Below are 20589 nucleotides of genomic sequence, written 5' to 3' on the forward strand. Positions count from 1 at the left end.
ACCAGTTATTGTAAATACTTTTCTTATGCTAGTACCTTTTATTTTGCTAAATACAGGCATTTGGGAACTATGAGTTATCACACATTCATCTTTTATCTGTGTGCAATGCTTCAACACCCTCTACCCTCCTGTAAGTATCCATGTGGTTCAATGTGGCTGGGGAAAAAAACCGAACTGTGTTTGCCGGTCACTCTCAGTGACTATAAACTTGGCTCTAATGCTACCTGGATTCATCCTTCCTGATACTATAAGGTCAAAGCTATCATTGCTACCACCACCACAGGTCTAGATTCTATTCCCTCACCTACTTGATGATAAACCTCCCTCTTCAACAATTCTTCCTTTCCTTCCTTCCATTCTATTGGAGAATGGAGGCATGTCAAAGGACTCTCAATGGCCAAAGCTGGGAACAGTTTGAGCAATAAAATAACATAGCATTGAACTTTCACTTAAAGGATAAATATGTGGAAGTCCATACAGATGTAAATAAATAGGAGACAAATCTTTGTAACAGAGGAATTACAAATATGAGTAGACAGCCTTCCCCCACAGGAGGTAGAGTTGAATTCTCCCTATCCCTACTCTGAAGGTGGGCTATACTTAGTAACTTGCTTCCAAAGAATGGAATAAATTAAGGGAAAAAAATGAACTACAATGGTGATTTCAGGCAATTCCTACCTTAATCAAGTGATGAAGGTTAACATCCCCGGTGATGTCATATGAATATCATGTATCCCTGACATGATGTGGTGAGAAGGGCACTTTTTTCCTCTGTGGTATTTGCTTTAAAAACCAACAACTCCAGTCTAATCACAAGAAAAACCAGACAAACTCAGAATGAGGGACATTCTAAAGTATACCCAGCCAGTACTCCTCATGACTGTCAAAGTCATCAAAAGCAAGGAAAGAATGAAAAACTGTCAGACCAGAGGAGACTGGAGAAATGTGACAAAAAAGTGTAATATGGTATCCTGGATTAGCGTAATAGAAAAATGCTGATATTCAAACAAAATCTGGATTGTAAGTAACAGTAATACATGAATGTTGGTTTCTTAGTTTTGACAAAATCACAGGGTAATACGCTAACCACGGTGGAAACTCGGTGGGAGTATATGGGAACTCTCCATACAACCTTTGCAACTTTCCTGTATATTTAAAGATATTTCAAAATAGTATGCCTGTCTACCAATCTACCTACCTAGAAATGACTGAAATTAACACCTTCTTACTAAATCAGATTAAAAAACATCTGACCATTTTGGCTTAACATTTATCTTCTCAAACATGTTATTTGGTTGTTATTAGAGGTAATACTGAAATCTGCCATCAGACTTGGGGTTGAATCCCCATTATGCTACTCCTATGGCTCCCTTGGGCAAGTTTTTAATTTCCTTAAACTGTAATCTTCCTTTTTGCAAAACAGGGGATGATATACTATAGTATGTAAAGGTGACAGGAAGAATTAGCCTGAAAATCACTATTATATACCTTAAATTGTCTTTAAATTAAAACTCTCCACTGTTTTTCAGAAATAAAACTATTTCCAGTTCAGGAAAGCTATAATGCTATTTCTATTAAAAAACAAAACAAAACAACTAACGATTATGTCAAAATTGTTAGGTGGGGCAGAAGGGAGAAATTCCCTACCTTCTCACCAGCATCTACAACACTAGCTGTGGATGCCAAATATCAAGAAGACATGAGAAAAAAAAAAAAAAAAATCAAAGATTAGTTTTACCTTGGTTAAGTATGCCTAGAGATGGTCTTATGCTTAGAGCTTGTTCTGAACTTGAACATTTGTTACCAGGTACCAACCATTCAATGTTGTTTAGATGAAGGATTCTACATGGAAATTTAAGAACCCTTGGCAGTTAAAAGGGATACTTGTTGAGTGCTATAAAGTGACAGTTTTAATGGAAGCACACTATGGCATGTTTTTTGCCACAAGGAATAAGGTTATGTTCTGGTATAAAGTATTCAACTAATTTGGGTACTCTTCTGTTTAAAAAAGTCACAAAAATTGCTCAGTGCCCAAGGTTATAGTGATCATGGCTTTGGAATGTTTTAAACCAAGCATTCATATATAAAAATAAGGTGACCTTACATAAAGGGTAAGTGAATATAGGGAGTTTAAGATGCACAATCAAAAAACAAACCAGACTGTAAATAGCTTAAAAATGAACATTAAATCAGAGCTTAAAAATTCTAATTTATTTCTAACAAACACCACTTGATGCTCGACTCACAAGCTTTATTTACATTTGTCTACAGCATCATTTCCTTACGAAATGAACTAGTACAGCTTAGTTAAACCAAATAAAGTCATAATCATTTGAATTGTCTGTAAACTACTATCAGCTAAATTTATAACCTTGCATTTACTTATTAGTACAGCCAAAGTTTTAAATACAGAAAGCACAAGAATAAACCAACGATAACATGTAGAATCTAGAAGATCATATGGGCAATTTAGAAGGTGGACTTTCAAGAAGTCTGAGGCACAATTACAAGAGAGTAAAGTTCTTGTGCAACCTACAGTAAATGTAGCAAAGAAAATTTTAAGACATAAAAAAAGCAGGGGAAGTTCATTGTAAAAATATTATCAAAATATTTCTACGTAAGCTATTTCGCTTTCATCTTTAGATGAGTTGAAGAGAAAAATCACTCATTTCAAAATAAAAAAGCAAATATCATTTTGCTCTGTCTACTAAGTACCTTAAAACATTTTAATTTTTAGTTGCAGTAGACATTAATATTATGGAAACACAAACAAACCCCCCACCCAAAACAAAAAATGTGGATACTGATCCCCATGACAAAAAGTTCCCAAGCACAATTGTCAACTTCCCTTAATATACTTACCTTGCATTGTCACTGAAGATACTGTTAAGAGAAACCATTTTTAAAACCAGAAGACAGAACAGAGCTCAAATGACCAGATTTTAATTTTGAGAAATAAACCTTGAAAGTATTTTAAGCCATAAGTAATTTCAAGTGAATAGGAACAATTATTTCTGCTTATGTCATGAGGAAATAAGCATTCATCTTTAACTCAGAAGAAAATTTTATGCAACGTGTTTAAAATTAAACATCTCAAAGCAAATGTTCACTTAAATTCACAATGTCTGTTTGTCTTTCACCCAAAGAGAAATATACTTCAAAAACTTTCTTCAATTTGTTCCTCATTAACTATGATTTAACTGTCTACCCTATAATGTGGTAACTAGATTTTTAAAGGGTATCACACAAAGCTCCTAAAAATATTAAACATTTTAAAGTAAGATGTTTTTCTCATCAACCATATTAGTAGAGATCAACTGTCTGGCACTCTTGCTCCAAATTACGTGTCAGAAAAGGAGAAATAAACACCTTTCTCCTCTCCAATTCACAAAACTTTTCTGTATTAAACTTGGTGGTGCAAAAAGTAAAACTGGATAAAAGAGAAACAATGATTCTAAGGCACCCTTAACGTAGGGAATTTTAAAATAAAGAAATTTCCAGTTGACTGTTTTACAACTAGTTAATAAGAATCATTTCAACATAGGTTAACATAAACAGGTTGACTCCTTTTCCTGGATTAACATAAACAGATTGTTTCCAACTACTTTACCACAGTCTTGCTTCCATGCCCAAAGTCCAGACAAGCCTAGGTAATGCTCATATTTGGAGATGAGGAAAACAAGAGTTCAAATTAAAAAACAAAGTACTGTTATAGCTGAGATGGGTTTAAATGAAGCAAATGGTTGTAAATAACGAATGATAAACAAAGCATCTATTTGGGGACATTATGGCTTAAAATACCATTTACTTTTAATTTCACAAATAAACATAGCTGTATTGTTCTGAAAAGCAATGAAAGGCATGCACCTCTACTAGCAGATTTAGCACTTCTGACCAAGTAAGACACCAACTTCTTAAAAAATATGCTTCATGCACTGTACTGGACTTTTTTTTTTTTTTTTTAAGATGTAAATTTTAATTCATTATTTCTTTTTTGAACTTGAACGGGAACCAGAATGGGATGATCCGGAAGGTGACCTGTGGTGCCTGTAAGACATAATGGAGAAAGCAGGTAATCTGGTAAGCTGGAGCTGAATATCAGCATTTGTAAGACTTTGAGAATATGAAAAATTAAACCTCATTACACTGGTAAGAGGAATAATTAAAATCTGAGATATAAACTTATACACATAAAATTAACTAGTACTTATTAGACCTTGGATATGAGCCCAGTAGCAGTGCAATCATAATTCAAAAATCTCTCGATATAGCCACCTCTCAATTATTTAAGGTAATGAAAGAAAGCCTTGCAAAATTGTATAAAACTACAGATTAATACAACAAAGACATATAAACTTGGTGATGGCAGCGTGACTTAATCGTTCTCTGTGATACACTGTATATAATGTGGTAAGTCTATATGTAAAATAGATATAGCAAGGCTTCTGTGTATGCAAATATATATCCATAAATAATTATGTTGTGGAAATCTAGGTCACACAAGATGATTGTACAATTAGTTACAGGATTATATTCATGCAGCTAATATGAATAAGGCAATATATCAACCTGGGTAAAGTAGTGGTGTTCCGAGGGGTTGGCCCTGGGCTCAGGGTTGTTTAGTGTTTTCACCAATCACCTGGCTTATGGAATAGAGAACATGTTCATTAAGTTTAGATGACAACAAACTAGGGGGATTATATGTGGCTAAGATAAAAATTTGCAGACGTGGAAAAAAAACAACAGAATGAGTTTCATTGAAGTATGGAGTAATTTTCTTACAAAGGAACAAATGCACAGAAATGAGACTACTTGTGTGTAACCTTAATATCTAAACTTCAAAACGGGAAGATGCAAAACCAGTCATTATGTACAAGGAGGGGTAATCCTAGCACTGAACACAGCAAAAATCAGATTTTATCTAATCCTTACTTTCACAAGCTGAAAGGATATAGAAATTTCCAAGATTATTAAGGAAGCCATTAAAATGACTATGTAGACATTGAGAACCAAGAGAAAAATAATAAATCCGAATAATTAGCCTGCTGCAGAAAAGGCTGACAGATGACACACTTTCCCACTTTTAAAAATGTCAACACAGATAAAGTAATCTAGTAAAGGTCTTTCTCTACCAAAAAAAAAAGGATTTGGACTGAAAGATGAAAAATGTATTAGCTACAAGAACAATTTCCTTATAAAGGGCATGAAACAATAAATTGTTGTGGAAATGCATTTATACATATTTAAATTAGGACAGATTTCCAATGATCTGTAATAGTTAATTTTCTTATTAGATGCCCTAGAATCCTATGGTTTCTAATATTTAATGTAAAATCAAGAGCATAAATTAATACTGATAAAAATCAACCTCTAAATTACATCAACACACACCTTCTGAATTAAAATCTTAAGAGACAGAAATAACCGAGAGTTGGCTATAATAATTATATATGAAAATAAAAATTTAAACAAAATGATCAAATAGTGGAAGAGAGTGGTTTGATCTTTTCTAAACAACCTGATCAAAGAACAAAGGATAAACAAAGTAATTATCTGTTTTTTGAAGTCCAAAGTTGAAAAGAATAATTTGAAGTGGGAACGAAGGAGATAATGAAAATCTAATCCTTGACTGAGAAGTTCAGTTACTCTATTAAACACACTTAAGAACACCCATTCTTATTTCTACAGAAACCCAAACCTTTCAGGTGACCGTGATCTTGTTCGTCTTTTTTTGCGATCACCAGATGAAGAAGATCTAGAACGACTTCTCTTTCTGTTCCTCTCAGGAGAAGATGATGAACTTGAGTAAGATCTTTTTCGTGGGGAAGAAGAGCCCCTGTGGGACCTGGAGCTGGATCTTCATTGATTGAGAAACAAATCAAACATTTCATTAAAAGAAGAAATCAGGCAGATGGTTTAGTTAATAGCTCCAAAAATAAACAAACAGAATTTATAACTATAAAAATTTTATAAGGAAGAATACTTACTGCTTACTCAACAGAAGACCTCTGGTTCAACCATGAAATAATTCTACTTAAACAATTTACTTTAATTTCATCACTTTAAAAAATTCTAAGATAAGTGCTCATTACTTACAATTAAAAACCAGCTTAATGTACTAAAGTAGAATTAAATACTTCTTTTAAAATTTAAGGCTTTCATTTTAAAGTATACATAAATAGCAAAGCTAACAGGTGGGCATTTGCATGACTTTATGTCTAGAAACTACATCCTTCCATCTGGGGAAAAAATATGTATCATACAACTTCCTGAGGAAAGTAAGCATAACAATTTGCTGTGGAATTATGCAACTTATTAGTTAAGCTGCTGTAGAAAAAGCAGGGATAGGGGAACAAAATGACAAAGAACAGTAGCTATTAAATCGCTAACTATTCAAAGGAAAATAAAATGAATAACTTTAAAACTTGATTTATATTAACAATATTTATTTTTATGAAGGATTACTATCCATGAAGTATGAAGTGTTGACATTCACATGCTTCAGGCAGAGGTAAATGCACAAATGTTTAAATACAATTTTTTTCTTCATTTACATATTTTGGTTGAAGTAATTTAGCTCAAACTTCCCAAAAAATTCACCTTTGGGCTTAAAATAAAATCAGAAAGCCCAAAAGGAGAATTCTTTGGAAAGTTATAAGCAATGAAAATAATGTTTGAAAAGAATTATGAAGGCTGTTCTGTAAACCTTAATTAAAGTGCTTCCCAAAGGGAACTAGGACTTAAGGATCTTCACCTAAGAAGCACTCAGATAAAAGAAATGAAACATTGATAATACATAATAATAACAATGATCTCACTTGCTCTCTATTTTGTATTGGCTTAATACAAGTGTGCATATCATCCTTTTCTCCTTAATGTTCTCAAATTACAGTTGCCCTCTAATGCTATAGATTGGCTCTAAAATAAGCTATTAAGCAATTATTTTTACCAAAATAGCTACCACTACACTTCAGTGTAGTTCCACACAAGAGGAATTTTCGTTGTTCTCTTATTCATGTTAGCTGCCTTTAATAGATAAACAAATTAAATTAAAAAGAAAGGCAGTATATTATGACCAAGACTAGAAAAAACTTCAAGAGACTAAAAACTAGTTTCTCACTTGCTTCTCTACAAATTTTCTTCCCTCTGCAGGTCTAACTAAATGCAACCTGAAGTTAACAAGAATGCTTACTTTAAGATCACATCCTACTTAGACTAACCAACCAAACTTCTTGATTTAATTTGTGGAATTTAAGAAGTGTCTATATTTCTTACATACTATACATACTGTGTACAATATTCTGTGTTATATTACAGATAAATGAAAATAAAACCCTCCAGAAACTTCATCTAATATAAATGACAAAATTGTTTCTATAAATATTGAAACAATTGCCATGCAAAACAAAATTTGTTTTGAGGCAGTTCTTTTTCTTCCTTTTAAAATATGGAGTAAACTGTTTATTTCCATATCTCAATTTATTTTAACTACTACTGCAAAATAACTTTAATGAACAGACATTTGGTGATAAGACTTGGCTCCATCTTCCTACTTCATCACAGTTTAGCACAAAAATAGCAAACCTTGCATAATGCAAAATAACCATGTTAATTCAATCATGGGAATGTCTTGGCACACTGCTGGCAATGGAAACGTCTCACGGTGAGAAAATTAAGCTGAGGCAAGTGCATTAGTTTTCTAATGCTAAAATAAAATTGACAAGTAGAAGCAAAATAAGAGGAAAAAAAGCAACGCCTTCTGCAGCCTTTAAATATTTTTTCTCTCTGCTTTACAGAGAGAAGCTACCTCATTCACCTTGATTTCGACCCACGAGATCTCGAACGTTCTCTGGAACTGGAACGAGATCTTGACTGCGAACTGGAAGAACTTCTTGAACGGGACCTGGAACAACATGGAAGGATTTTTTTTTTCCAGGACCATTTAATTAAGCTTTGTGATACGAACACTGAAAGAAAAATATGTATTAGAATTCATTTTCATATAGTAAGAATACTATTTGGGATATATATTTTCAAAATACAGTATTTTAAGGTTTATTTTAAACTTTTATTCTGTATTAATACTTATGTCAAAACTTAAGGTAATAATTTTTGAAAACAATCAACTATTACTTTCCAAGTTTGACAAAACTTCTCTAAAAATCATTCGAGATTGTACAAATAAAAACGTTCAGCATTATCACTTTATTAACACTGAATACTTTATATGTTCACAAATATTTAAAAGTATCCCGGGACTTACACATCCAGGAATACTGGATGTTGCAGTTTATATTTAACTTCTGTGAAATATTTCCATCAATTTCCCTTTTCCAATTTAAAAATCCTTCTATTTTCTTAGTCACTATCTAGCATAAAGCTTAAATGTTGATATGTGTACATTTTTAAATCCACAGGTTTTTCTGTCTACTCAAAGGTTAGAGAATTAAAGAGAAACTACATTGACAATCCTGTCACTGTTTTCCGTAATTATATTACTGAAAAATGACATAGGGGAGATATGGTCCATTTGAATTTAAAAAGTCAAGAAATGAAATAAATTTCATTTAATTTATATACTTAATTTGTCCCTGAAAATAATAATCTGCAGAAAAACAGTAATTTTTTACCTTAAAATTATCTTTATAATCACTCTTTTAAGTTTTCAGCCTTTACAGTACTCAATTAACAATTATCTAATTATTAATTACTCAATTAGCTAATATTTTATTCCCCAATACAGTTAAAATTCATTGCACATAGTTTCACTTAACTAAATAGTTCTTCAAGGGAAGATTGCTTACATAAGGTATTGCTTTTTCTCAACCAAAACTTCATTTTTATTGTCGATTGCACAATGAGGGACTTTTCAATTAAAACTTTACATTACTAACAAAATAATATTCAAGTACAACACAAATTAAATCTTCTGATTTATTCCTGGACAGCTCTAAAGTATAAGCATTAAGATAATAGAATACAGATGAATTTGCTTCTTTATTCAGAACACATATACCAAATAAAACACTGTGTAGTAAGCAACAACTTAAATGCCTAGAAAATTTTTGTACTAGTGTTTAAAATCATCAGTGGAAATATAAATCTTCACTTTATTTACGTTAAAATTTCTAAATGTAAACCATCTCCTTAGATAACTCAGTATCACTATATGTAATGATTTAATTGAATTTTTAAAGTCTATTTTAATAAAAGGCATGGTGTTAAAATGGAACTAAGAAAGTTTCATATTAAAATTTTGTATTTCTGAAAATATTGGACAATAACTTCATGGCACTAAGACAGAAAAAATTATCTTATAAAAGATGACTTGAAAGAAAACTCTGAAATAAAAGGAAAGCTTATTTAGTCAAGGAAAACAAAATTTATAAGTAAAGAAGTTAGATACTGACATTTTGACTGGTGTTACCCTTGACCTGTACCCGTTTACCTGGACCTAGACCTTGAACTGGAGGGGGAGGATGAGCGTGATGAAGATCGTGAATGTGAAGACCGAGACTTTGAGCGACTTCGTCTATTAGATTTCTTTTTATTACTATCTTCTTCTTCACTGGCATCAAGATTATACTTTGAGAGATCAGCATCATCTTCATCCTCATCCTAACGAAAACTCAGAGTCAATTATATTTAGACATTTAGATATCCATGCTATCTAGGAATGATGAATAGTTCTGTGTACTGGACATCTCCATATGGATTTATTATATAGCTAACACCTCAGCAAATTCATTCTCAGTCCTGAAATCTGACTACTACATTCCTCATCTCAGCTAAAGAGACTTAATGACTGTCTCAGACAGTTAAAGAAGTAAATGTAGAAGTCATACTCATTTTCTTTTTCATCACAATGTATTTCCAAATGAGCTGTCAAGAATTTTCAGTTTTACTCCCTTAAAAGTTCTTGAATCCAGCTCCCTCAGTCTTAGTTCAGAACTTCATTCTTTAGTATACTACCATAAGCTTTTAGGTAGTCTCCCTAACTGTGAATCCATTCTGCCTCCCAAGTATCTCAATATGTTGACAGTCATCACTCTAAAACACAGATCAGATAAATAAACCTTATTTGTTTTTAAAACTTGTTTTGCATTGATTTGTTCAGCTGCATTCAAGGGCATCCTATGCTCAGTCCCCAAAGTACCCTTAATCTGGATCTATTCATCCATAAAATTTTACACTCAGGCCCCACAGAAAAAACATCACCAGACCTAATGTGGCTGCTGACCCCCCCATTACATTCTTCCCTCTGCTCTAACCACACTAGCCTATGTATGATTTTTTGGATGGTGCTGGCTTGTTTCCTGCTAGGGGAAACTTTATTTGCTGTCCTCCCTGCCTTAAAAGTGCTCCGACCCCAGCTCTTACAGCAGGCTCCTTCATATCATTCTGTCACTCAAATTTCAGCTCAAATTCCACTGCCTCAGAAATCCCCCAACCACTAAAACCAAAGTAGCTCTTCTAAGGCTCTGCTATCACAACATGTGTCTACATCACAGTATTGCTATTTAAATTATCTTTCATTTATGCCCTTCCCCCTCTGGAATTTAAGTTCCCTTAAGAGAAAGGTGGTTGTGTCTCAGTCACTTTGTATCTCCGGAGTCAGAATAATGCTTGGCAGAGCAGAAGCTCAAAATCTTTGTGAAAACCAATGATTACATTGGAGAACACATCTTCCCCATGGGCCAAAGGTTGTCAAAGACATTCACATGTTATCCCATAGCCTGAATAAGACAAAGCCTGAATAATTTACCTCATCTAATTTATATTTAGAAAGATCTTCATCCTCATCCTCTTCTTCTCCCTCAGATTCTTTATCTTCAACTTCCTTTAAAATAGATGCAGGACCAACTGCCTTCCCTCTGTATTTTTTCTTTTTACGTCCAAACTATAGAAAAAGTTTCATAATACTTCTGTTAGCTGAAACTGTTAAAATAAATACTTTTTTTCAAAGAAATTACTTTTATATATTTAGGTTAATATACATTTTTATGCTGGTTAACATACATTTTTACGTCAATTATATGTTTTAAGTCCATTAGGATTTCCTACAAAATGGTAAGCTGCTGTAAAAGACTCAAAGTGTACTTAAAAAATGAGATACATTTAATATTTTCTTTTTGCAAGGTATTTTCTAACATGTTTCTCTAAGCTGCTTTCAACCTGCACACTAATGTATAGCTTACCTCATCATATTCACCATCAGATTCTTCTCTTTCTATATATTCAACATTTTCTCTTTCATTAAAACCACCACCATATCCTAAAAAAGGGAGGGCATATACTGTTATAACAATTCATCAAAGTAACAAAAACATGTCAGAATCACTTACAAGCAATAGAAAAAAAGAAAATCTTACCAAAGACATTTGTCTATCCCTTTAATAAATTACTGGTCTAAAAAAAAAAAAAACCACCAAATCACGATAGAGAAGTCTCAAAGTTATATACCATAGCTGGAAAAGTCCCGTGGCTACGCTTACAGCTCTTCTCAATTTCAAAATGTCCTATATGATTTTAGTAATGCATGGAATATATGAGTGGAAAACAGCTCCTTAAACCTCTGCTATAACCAACTTTTAAAAGGACTTTCCTCTGTAGTTTATCCTAATTCTTTGGGAGAAGTGGGTTCAATAAGAACCAACTAACAAATTTTACTGTTTACTAGTTGAAAATGGTCTGAAATCTTTTGATAACTGAAATTTTGCTGGGCTAAAATGTAGCTAGAGCTTGGAAAATTTTTAATTATATAGACAAATATAATGACACAATAAAGGACATCCAAATTGGTTTTAAATACAGTTAAAAGTCACTCAGGTTTTCTGAAGAAGTCAGTAACTTCCCAACTGAAAATATGCTACTAAAAAGCAATCAGGATCAGCAAACCATTACGGTTTGCTGTCACAACTAACATCTACAATTTAGACTGACAGATGGAGATGTGGTTAAAAGTAACATAATCTAACTACCTCATATTTCAGAACAGTACCAGCACACAGAGTGATTCCTGGATTTAATGAACCAGCAAAACGTTAAATAAACTTATAGATAAAAAAGTATTTTTTAAAAATTCAAGATTTGTGACTTTAAATCTGTCAATCACGGACATTAAAAAAAAAAACCTCATCAATTACTCTCTTATAATTTCATAAAAGAGCCACAAACAAATAGTAGAGAGCATGTAATTGCCCCAACAAAATAATGTAATAAAATTAACTTTCTTAAAAAAACAAAATCACATTAATACAAAATCCTTCCTTTCTTCACTGTACTTTGTACCAGTGAAAACTGCAATGTATCAGTGTTTATCCTTGGATATCACTTTATATCATCCCTTTTTTCCTCCTCCTCCTCCCTTGTTCTGGAGACAAAATAGACTCCAACTGTAATACACAAGAATTTCCTTTTGTTTTTATGAATATGATACAAAAGTGAAAAGTGTCTTAAATACCAATAACAACTTTTCCTTAGTAAACTCTTGGCTCTAGTTTTTCAGAGTATCAAATATAAAGAAACAGAAACAAGTACAACTGGGTATATATTCACCTCAAAACAGCTCAAATTCAATGTTAATTCTGGAATATAAACACTGTAGAAAGTTATAATTCAACAATACAACTTCCTGTCTCTACACATATGTTTAATATTATATCAGTATGTCCTGAGACTAAGGTACGAGTTGTTTGATAAACAAATTGTAAGAGATGACTAATAGTAAAGACCTAAACTTCAAAATACTTTGAAGTTGGTGAAAAATTAAGACAAAAAAAAATCATGGGATCTAGATGGAAAATGATTCACATAAGAAAAAAAAAGAAAAAATACGATACAACAGAATGATTGTTTTTAAGGCCAGTGCAGAAAAATGCCTGATAAACTGGACTATTTATTTGTGGAAGTGTAAACATATTAAAACAATCCTATATTAAAATCCTATTTAAAAGGCTTTTAGTAGAGGTCTTTGTTTAGTCAGTAATCTAAAGCTAAAAAATGGTATGGCAAATTGGGGAGCTAAAGAATCAATTATACAAAGATTTAGAAAGTGAACTGTAACTCATATAGGTAGATTTTGCATAGGTATGTAAGTAAAATTACTTTAAAGTGAGTTTGATAGCAAATACAAAGCTATTTTCATGTTCACTCACATAGGCCATAAAAAAGAACCTAAACAATCTGCTAACAATAAAGAGATATATTAAGGTATGCTGTTTGAACCCATACAACAAATACACCTCACAAACTCTTTCCCTATACATGGAAAATATAGCTCTATCATAAAAAAAAACCTTCAGTATCATTTCTACTGAATAATAAGTGAGTTAGAGGAATAACTGGCTTATTTATGTGTGTTTCCTTCATTCTACTGGTTTGAACCTCTTCAGGGAATATTGTAAAAATTGGTCTTCTTGCTTCCACTCTTGCCACTCCTACCCCCTAATTCTTTTTCCATAAACCAGTAATGTTTAAAGAAAATTAGATGTGTCACTCCCTGCTTAAAATCCTTCAGTTACTTCCCATTATATTTAGAATAAAATAAAACTCCTTACCATGATTTACATGGCCTTTGCCTATTTCTGAAGTGATTTCTGGAGCTCCTAGGAATTCATCCAATATGCTAAATTCTTTCAAGTCTCAGGGCCTGATTCACACAAACTGTTTGTTCTTGCTTACAGTGATCTCTCAACTTGCTACTTTCACTTCTTAGCTTAAACATTGCTCTCTCAAAGAAGACTTCATTAATCCTTGCCTTTACATGTCTATTTTGCTCACTCAAGTATCCCCAGCACATGCCCAATGGCCAAAAAATACTTCTTCAATATATTAGTATAGGAAATGCCACAATTCTGGTACCATTTAAAGAATGAGTTTTGCTTTTTTTTTTTTAAAAGGCTTTATAATACAATTTAGATGACACAAGCAACCAAGAATCTCTGTATGCTTTTAGCAAGTGTTAAAATAAAAATCATATCTTAACATTTGTCTCAAAAAATGAAAAATATGAGCAAGGACCAGTAAAGGATCAAACAGATTTAAAACTGGCCTGAATTAGGGTTGTGACAATGGAAATGAGAGAAAAGGGGATGAATATAACATGTACTTCAAAGGAAGAACTGATACACTAACTTGAAAATTCTATGATTGTGTATTTTGATTAATTAGTAAACAGAACAAATAGTAAAGAGAAACTAGAGAGCAACAGTACGTATTAGCTCACATCTTCAACAGTGACCAGCAAAAGACAACTACTTATATATGGGGAGATGGGAAAGAGTCAAGACACCGGAATAACAGAAAAAAGATAATGAGTAAAGGAAAGTGAGGTTATCAAACAAACTTTGACAACTTCAGTTGTTAGACTACAGCTCTTGCATTAGTGAAACTTTTAAAGGAGTCACAAAATAGGTCAAAGAGAATGTGAATAAATAAAAGGCTTTTAGGAATTACAGTTTTGAAAACTGTTAAAAGATTTTGCACTTTATCCTAAAAGCAATCAAAACGGTTTTACACAAATGGAGTTTTTAGTTTGGAAAAAAAAAAACCCTGGCTGCAACTGAGCAGGAGGGGAGTATGTACAGACACCAACAAGATGGCTCTTTTTCCAAGAAACAGGATATAGTGGTATCTCTGCCCAGGGTAATGATGGAAAAGACTTTTGGGGTACAGGAGAGGTGAAGGAGTTATTAAGAAGGACACCTAAGTTTCTGGTTTATGTAACAAGCATATGGTGGGTGGTACTAATCATGAGAAAGAGATCACTAAAAGAGGGCCACGTCCTGGGGGAAAATCATGAATTCAGTTTGGATATAATGAGTTTGACATTTACATGGTGATGCTGAATAGGCAGCTGAATATACAGGTCAAAGAAGTCTGAGCTAGAGACATAAATTTGGTTCTCATTGGTGTGCCAATGCACACTTAAACTTAGGGCTTAGAAGAAAATGCCTAGAAAATATAGAGCAAAAAAGAGAGCTCAGGAATTGGACCTTGAAGAACCCCAACATTCTGCAGCCACGAAAATAAAACCAAAAAGGAGACAGAATAAACAACCAGAAGGGTGTGGGGGGGATAGATTAAAAATACAGGGGGAAAAAATGTAAACCTTAAAGAGGTAAGGGAAGGAAGAAAAGGGAGACCCTTATTTAAAAGGTCTTAGTATATACAGAGCATGGAATTGTCTAAAGTCAGAGAGGAAAATAAAACAGGGAAATAGTTTACTAAGTCTAGGTCTGACAAGGTGACTAAATATAGAATGGAGCCTTTGATTGTACAAGTTGCTGAATGACAAAATCAGATGTGAAGTACACTGATAATGTGGTTGCACTAACTGATGATAATGGGAAAACTATATTCTATTTCGCAAATATTTTCACCCCACCACTGACAACACACAGAGCCAATGATAGGTTATTATTTAGGCCAATGATTACCAAACACTATCTGAATCACCTGCAGATTTTTGGGACTCACCCGGAAAGAGCTTTGATAGTTCTGTTTTGGAATCTGGATTTTTAGAGTTTCTCAAATGATTCTAATGTATAGCCAAATTTGGTAATTATTGCCTAAACTTTAGACAATTACTTTAAATGGTGCCCCATGCTCTTTCTTGTCATACTAGCATATCTAATGAATTAAAAAAATGGTACTACCCTATCATTACTAATAATAAACATTTAGACCAGCAGAGGAAAGAGTGAGGAATAAAGCATTTCTAAAACTAAATGTCGACTACTTGTAAGGATAAGGCCTCCTGATGCTGTACTTTGTAAATTGTGAAATTATCGAACAAAAGATGACTTTGTGGATGAGGGGAGAAAAACAAGGTAAAAAAATATAAGGGCAGGGACTTCCCTGATAGCGCAGTGGTTAAGAATCTGCCTGCCAATGCAGGGGACATGGGCTTGATCCCTGATCCAGGAAGATCTCACATGCTGAGCAACTGAGCCCGTGCGCCACAACTACTGAGCCTGCGCTCTAAAGCCCGTGAGCCACGACTACTGAGACCATGCTCTGCAACTACTGAAGCTTGCACACTCTAGGGCCTGCGTGCGGCAAGCACTGAGCCTATGCTCAGCAACTACTGAAGCCTGCGTGCCTAGAGCCTGTGCTCTGCAACAAGAGAAGCCACCGCAATGAGAAGCCCATGCGCCGCAACAAAGAGTAGCCCCCGCTCGCCGCAACTAGAGGAAGCCCGCGTGCAGCAACAAAGACCCAACGTGGCGGCCCCCCCTCGCAAAAAAAGGGCAGAATAAACAATCTTCATTTACTGTGCTCTTATGAAGTGGTACAATTATTAATTTCAATGTTTAGTTCTTTTAAAATCATTTAGTTGGACTGCATTTGAATATTACCTGTTCTTTCTTCCAGCTTAGCATACTTTGGAGTATTACACATGTTACACTCTGATCTTCTGGCCCAATTAACATTACTGCAACTTTAAAAGTGAAAAATATCAAATCAGTAGACTATAACATAAGACAAATAGTAAATTTTTAAAATTTTAAAATAAAAAGTAGAGTGAACTATCATAAAGGAATGTGTACTAAGGATGCTACAAAGAAAATGTACCAATGTACGTATTCTGGAGAGAGTATGGTTCCAACAGACTGAACTACTTAAGCAGAGAAGGGAAACCTATACAGCATGAAGACTGCCTTTGTCATTTTATGAGAAATCAATGACAAATTATATCTATAGAGAGTCTGTCATCATAGGGGGGAAAAGATACCACTTTAAACGAAAGGTTCTACTAATTTCCCAGTCTCCAAATTCACCTCAAGAGTGAGGTTATACCTTCCAAATAATGTTAAAAAAATTTTGTTTTGCAGAATCAGTTCAAGCACTGGATCCCAAATTCAGCAACAAATCTTGCTGGAAAGTTATCTAATACTAACTTAGTATCTGTAAGACCAGAAATTTGTGTAAGACCCTCTTCTGATTCAGTCTCCTTTCATGTGTATTTGATTCATCTGCTTAATAGAAAAGATGGATATTGGAAAAATCAATACAGCATGTGAAAACCAGAAATATTAAGAAACCTACCTAATTAGGAATAATTAACTACGGTATGCAACTTATGATTCTAAAATTACTGTGCAAACAGGAAAAATAAATTTTGTGGTATATTTCACATTAATGATACAGGCTAAAAGTTTTTGAGATTTTTTTTAACAGAAATAGGTTTAGTGCTTTTAAATACCCTTCCCTCTTTTTTTTTTTTTTGAATGTTAGCTCACCTTAAGAATCTGTTTACTGGTATACATAATTCATCTTAGTAACAACTAATATTACCATTAAAAAATAGAATTTAAAAGTTCTTTAAACTACGTCAGATATATACTTAATAATAATCAACAGATCTTTAATTTAAAGGTTACTTTGGCTTCTCAATGTGGCTAGTAAGAGTAGGTAATATTAACAAGTAGTGGCTAGATATATTATTACGGGAAAAAGTGAGGACGATAATTTGAAACACATACGTTTTACACTGCCAGTCATTAGCACTAAACAAGCCTCGGCTCTTTTCTGCAAGTGTCTTTCCTATTTCAGTGCCTCCAGCTTTCATCATCTTAGCCTCAGTTGTTTTCTCTGAAGAATAGAAAAATGAAGTATGAATCTGGGAAAATAAAGAAATGATCTACATACACAGTCTTAAAGGAAGCTTCCTTAAATGCTTACCTCGACCACATCTATTACAGCTAGTTCTTCTAGCAAAGTTTACATTTCCACATCTGAAAATAAAGTAAAAAATATTTATACAGACATCTACTAAACTTATATAATTAAAAAAATCTTATTACACAACTTTTTAATGTGTCCTCCCTATATACCTGGGTCCAGAACTTCTACCACCATCTCTTTTCATGTTAATGTCAATGTTAACAAAAAAAAAAACCCCAAAACCAACCCTTACAATTTAGGTGGAAAAAATACAAGATTTGAAGTCACAAGTCGAGGATAAGAAACTCCAATCTTTCACTTACCAATTATGTGATCCTGGTAAGTCACTGAGGATCTCTGTGCCTCAGTGTCCTATTAGCACATATCATTAATTATAATGAAATCCCCTCACAAAGCTTAAGTGAGATGTGAGTCCACTTGAACAATTACTGATGAAGCACCGGCGGTTCAAAAACACTTTAAAGTAATTCTTCGTATAGAAAATAAGATTATACAATAAGAATTATAAGAAATACAAAATCCTAAGGGTGAACCAAGGGGGAGAAAATGAGTTAAGTCAGATACAGCTTCACAGATCTTAATAAAATACTCTTGTTAGAAATAGGAGGTGGAATGGTAAAAAACAAAGGGAGATAGGCTGTATGGACTAAAAATATAAATAGGTTCAATAATTAAAAGAAAACTGAGTTTTGGGGGATATTTATCAACCTCTGAAACCTGGCTGAAAAACTACAACCAATAATCTCAATACATCAAGTAACCTATCACTTTATACTGATATTTAATGAACAAAAACAAAAAACTTACTGGGTTCACTAACATGGTCTTCACAGTGCATCTGCATGTCAGTAAAAGCATGCTAAGTGCTCTGAATAACATGTACAGATTAAATTTTAAAATGCTGATTATTTCTTAGGTGTTATACTAGCATGAAATAAAGTTGTGAAATATAGAATGGACACTAAACTGAAGCACTCCAATTAATTTTTAGGTTGTTTTTTCCCCCCTAAAAAATATCTTTATGACTCCAATAAGCATTGAAAATATATTCTGAAAATGTTTTCTGGATTTATACACATTGTAGAAGTTACCCTGTTCATATATCTGTAACTGAGTTGAAATGCACTCTTACAAAAACCTACCTCAAATATTTGAGTATACTGTCATTAATGACACTGTCAAAAGCACATTATTCTACAAGTAACCAACAACACAAAAGTCACTTGTTTGTTCTATTCAAAATGGTTAGACTTGAGACCCTTCAAGTCATCTTAATCTTTATGCAATCGAGAGCCATCAATTTTTTACGTAAAAAAACATGTTTCACTTAAACTGCTTAAAATATGAATAGAAGACAAATGCTGGGGAAATAAGGACTTATTCTCCTTTGACATTTGATTTTAAAACTACTATCCATAGCTATCAATCAGTATTTGCTTCATTTTATTGCTCTACACATACAGTCTATGTTATATCCCTGTAAGGGAGCTCTTCCACCCTAGGTTTTTTGTTTTTGTTTTTTTTAAGCAAAGTTAAATAACCTATTTAAAGTTCCATAATCTGTAAGCAATAGGACTGGAATTAAACCTAGGTTTATTTGCTTCAAAGCTTTTACTCTTTACTACCATGAACTCCACATGCTATCTGTGGCTAGCTTAGAGACAAGAAATCAAATGGTTTTTTTGGAACGAGTTGTGCATTCCATTTTTCTGACAATTACCTTCCGGAGTAATTTTCATATCTCTCCAAATAGGCAGACCTACTTGAGGACCCGTCAATAAAATAGTACTAACAATTTAGTAGAGCACACTGGTTTCAGCAGAGTTACTAAACACGTGCTTCTTTGAAGCAGGCATTCTCCAGGGCTGAGCAGGCAAAAACACAGGCCTCATGTGTTTCGGCTCTAACGAGGCGAAAGGTCCAATTTTTGTGGGGTGATTAAAGGTCATTAAAAAAAAAATCAGAATGTCTCCAACCAAAAGAGGATAGTGTTCGGGAGGAAAAAGTATCAACAGTAAGGAAAGTTTAAATTGGAGAAAAAAAAAAAAAAGGTGAATTATGAGAAGCAAAAACATGAGTTCAAGAAACGAACGCTTTCCGCGAACAAGAGTCAAGTTCTGCAGGGAAAAGTCACGTGGGGGAGATCAGACACCGAGGTGGCCACGGTTAGGGAGATATCCTTACCGCTGAAACTTGGCCGGGGGCGGGGGGTGGAGTGTGGGGCAAAAGGGCGGCCATCTCGTTCCCGAAAATGACGGGCTGACTTGGAGAGACATGATCTAGGAGACGCTGGAGACATACTCAAAACAAAGGCTCCCGAAAGACCTCATAGTGAGGAGACTAAGAGCCTCCTTCCCGCCCGGGAGCCGGCAATTCGCCGCCTCCACCCGGCTGGTGGTACCAGAGACCGTAAAAACGGAAGATGCCCAGTCGACTCGAGAAAGCCTCTACCGATCAACCCCGCTCCAATTCGGGACCCTTCATAAACTCACTTTTTGTCAGGGCAAATCCAGTCACCGTCACTGACTCGGAAATTCTTGGTCGACATCTTGGACACCGCCACCACAGCCACCCGCAGCTGCGTCTTCACAGGAGGAAGCGGGCCGGGGACTTTGGGCACTCCGGGGCTGTCCCCACGCTGCCTGACTCCTTCCCATCACTGCGACAGGGTTTGACAGTGAGAACACTCGGCCTGGATTGAGTTTGAACGTTATTTTCCAGAAAAAGATGCCTGTGAGATTTTTTTCCTAGCCGAAAGACTTACAATGCAAATAAATTCTCTGAGCTAAACTAACAGGCGCCGCCGGGACAGCCTAGGAGGGAGGCCTCCGTGGCACTAGAAGCCTCGGAGAGCCCCCTACAGGCAGGAGGACCCGAAAGGAAAGTACTTCTGCTCAG

General features: G+C 34.3%; 1 protein-coding gene across 2 annotated transcripts; it reads right to left on the reverse strand.

Annotated features, from left to right (window-relative positions):
• Positions 1–2189: 2189 nt before the first annotated feature.
• ZRANB2 (zinc finger RANBP2-type containing 2) lies at positions 2190–20320 on the reverse strand. 2 transcript variants are annotated; one of them, XM_032631474.1, is made up of 11 exons: positions 20184–20320; positions 17689–17741; positions 17490–17598; positions 16362–16444; positions 11199–11275; positions 10766–10900; positions 9449–9618; positions 7817–7903; positions 5699–5857; positions 4570–4643; positions 2190–4047 (listed from the first exon to the last, which is right to left on the reverse strand). In XM_032631474.1, the coding sequence occupies exons 1-10, from the start codon at positions 20237–20239 to the stop codon at positions 4610–4612; spliced, it is 963 nt and encodes a 320-aa protein (XP_032487365.1). In that variant the 5' UTR covers positions 20240–20320; the 3' UTR covers positions 2190–4047; positions 4570–4609. The 2 variants fall into 2 exon arrangements, with proteins under 2 accessions (XP_032487365.1, XP_032487355.1); XM_032631464.1 differs by lacking the exon at positions 4570–4643.
• Positions 20321–20589: the final 269 nt, after the last annotated feature.

This window comes from Phocoena sinus, chromosome 1 (assembly GCF_008692025.1).
Source record: "Phocoena sinus isolate mPhoSin1 chromosome 1, mPhoSin1.pri, whole genome shotgun sequence".
NCBI classification, from domain to species: Eukaryota; Metazoa; Chordata; class Mammalia; order Artiodactyla; family Phocoenidae; genus Phocoena; species Phocoena sinus.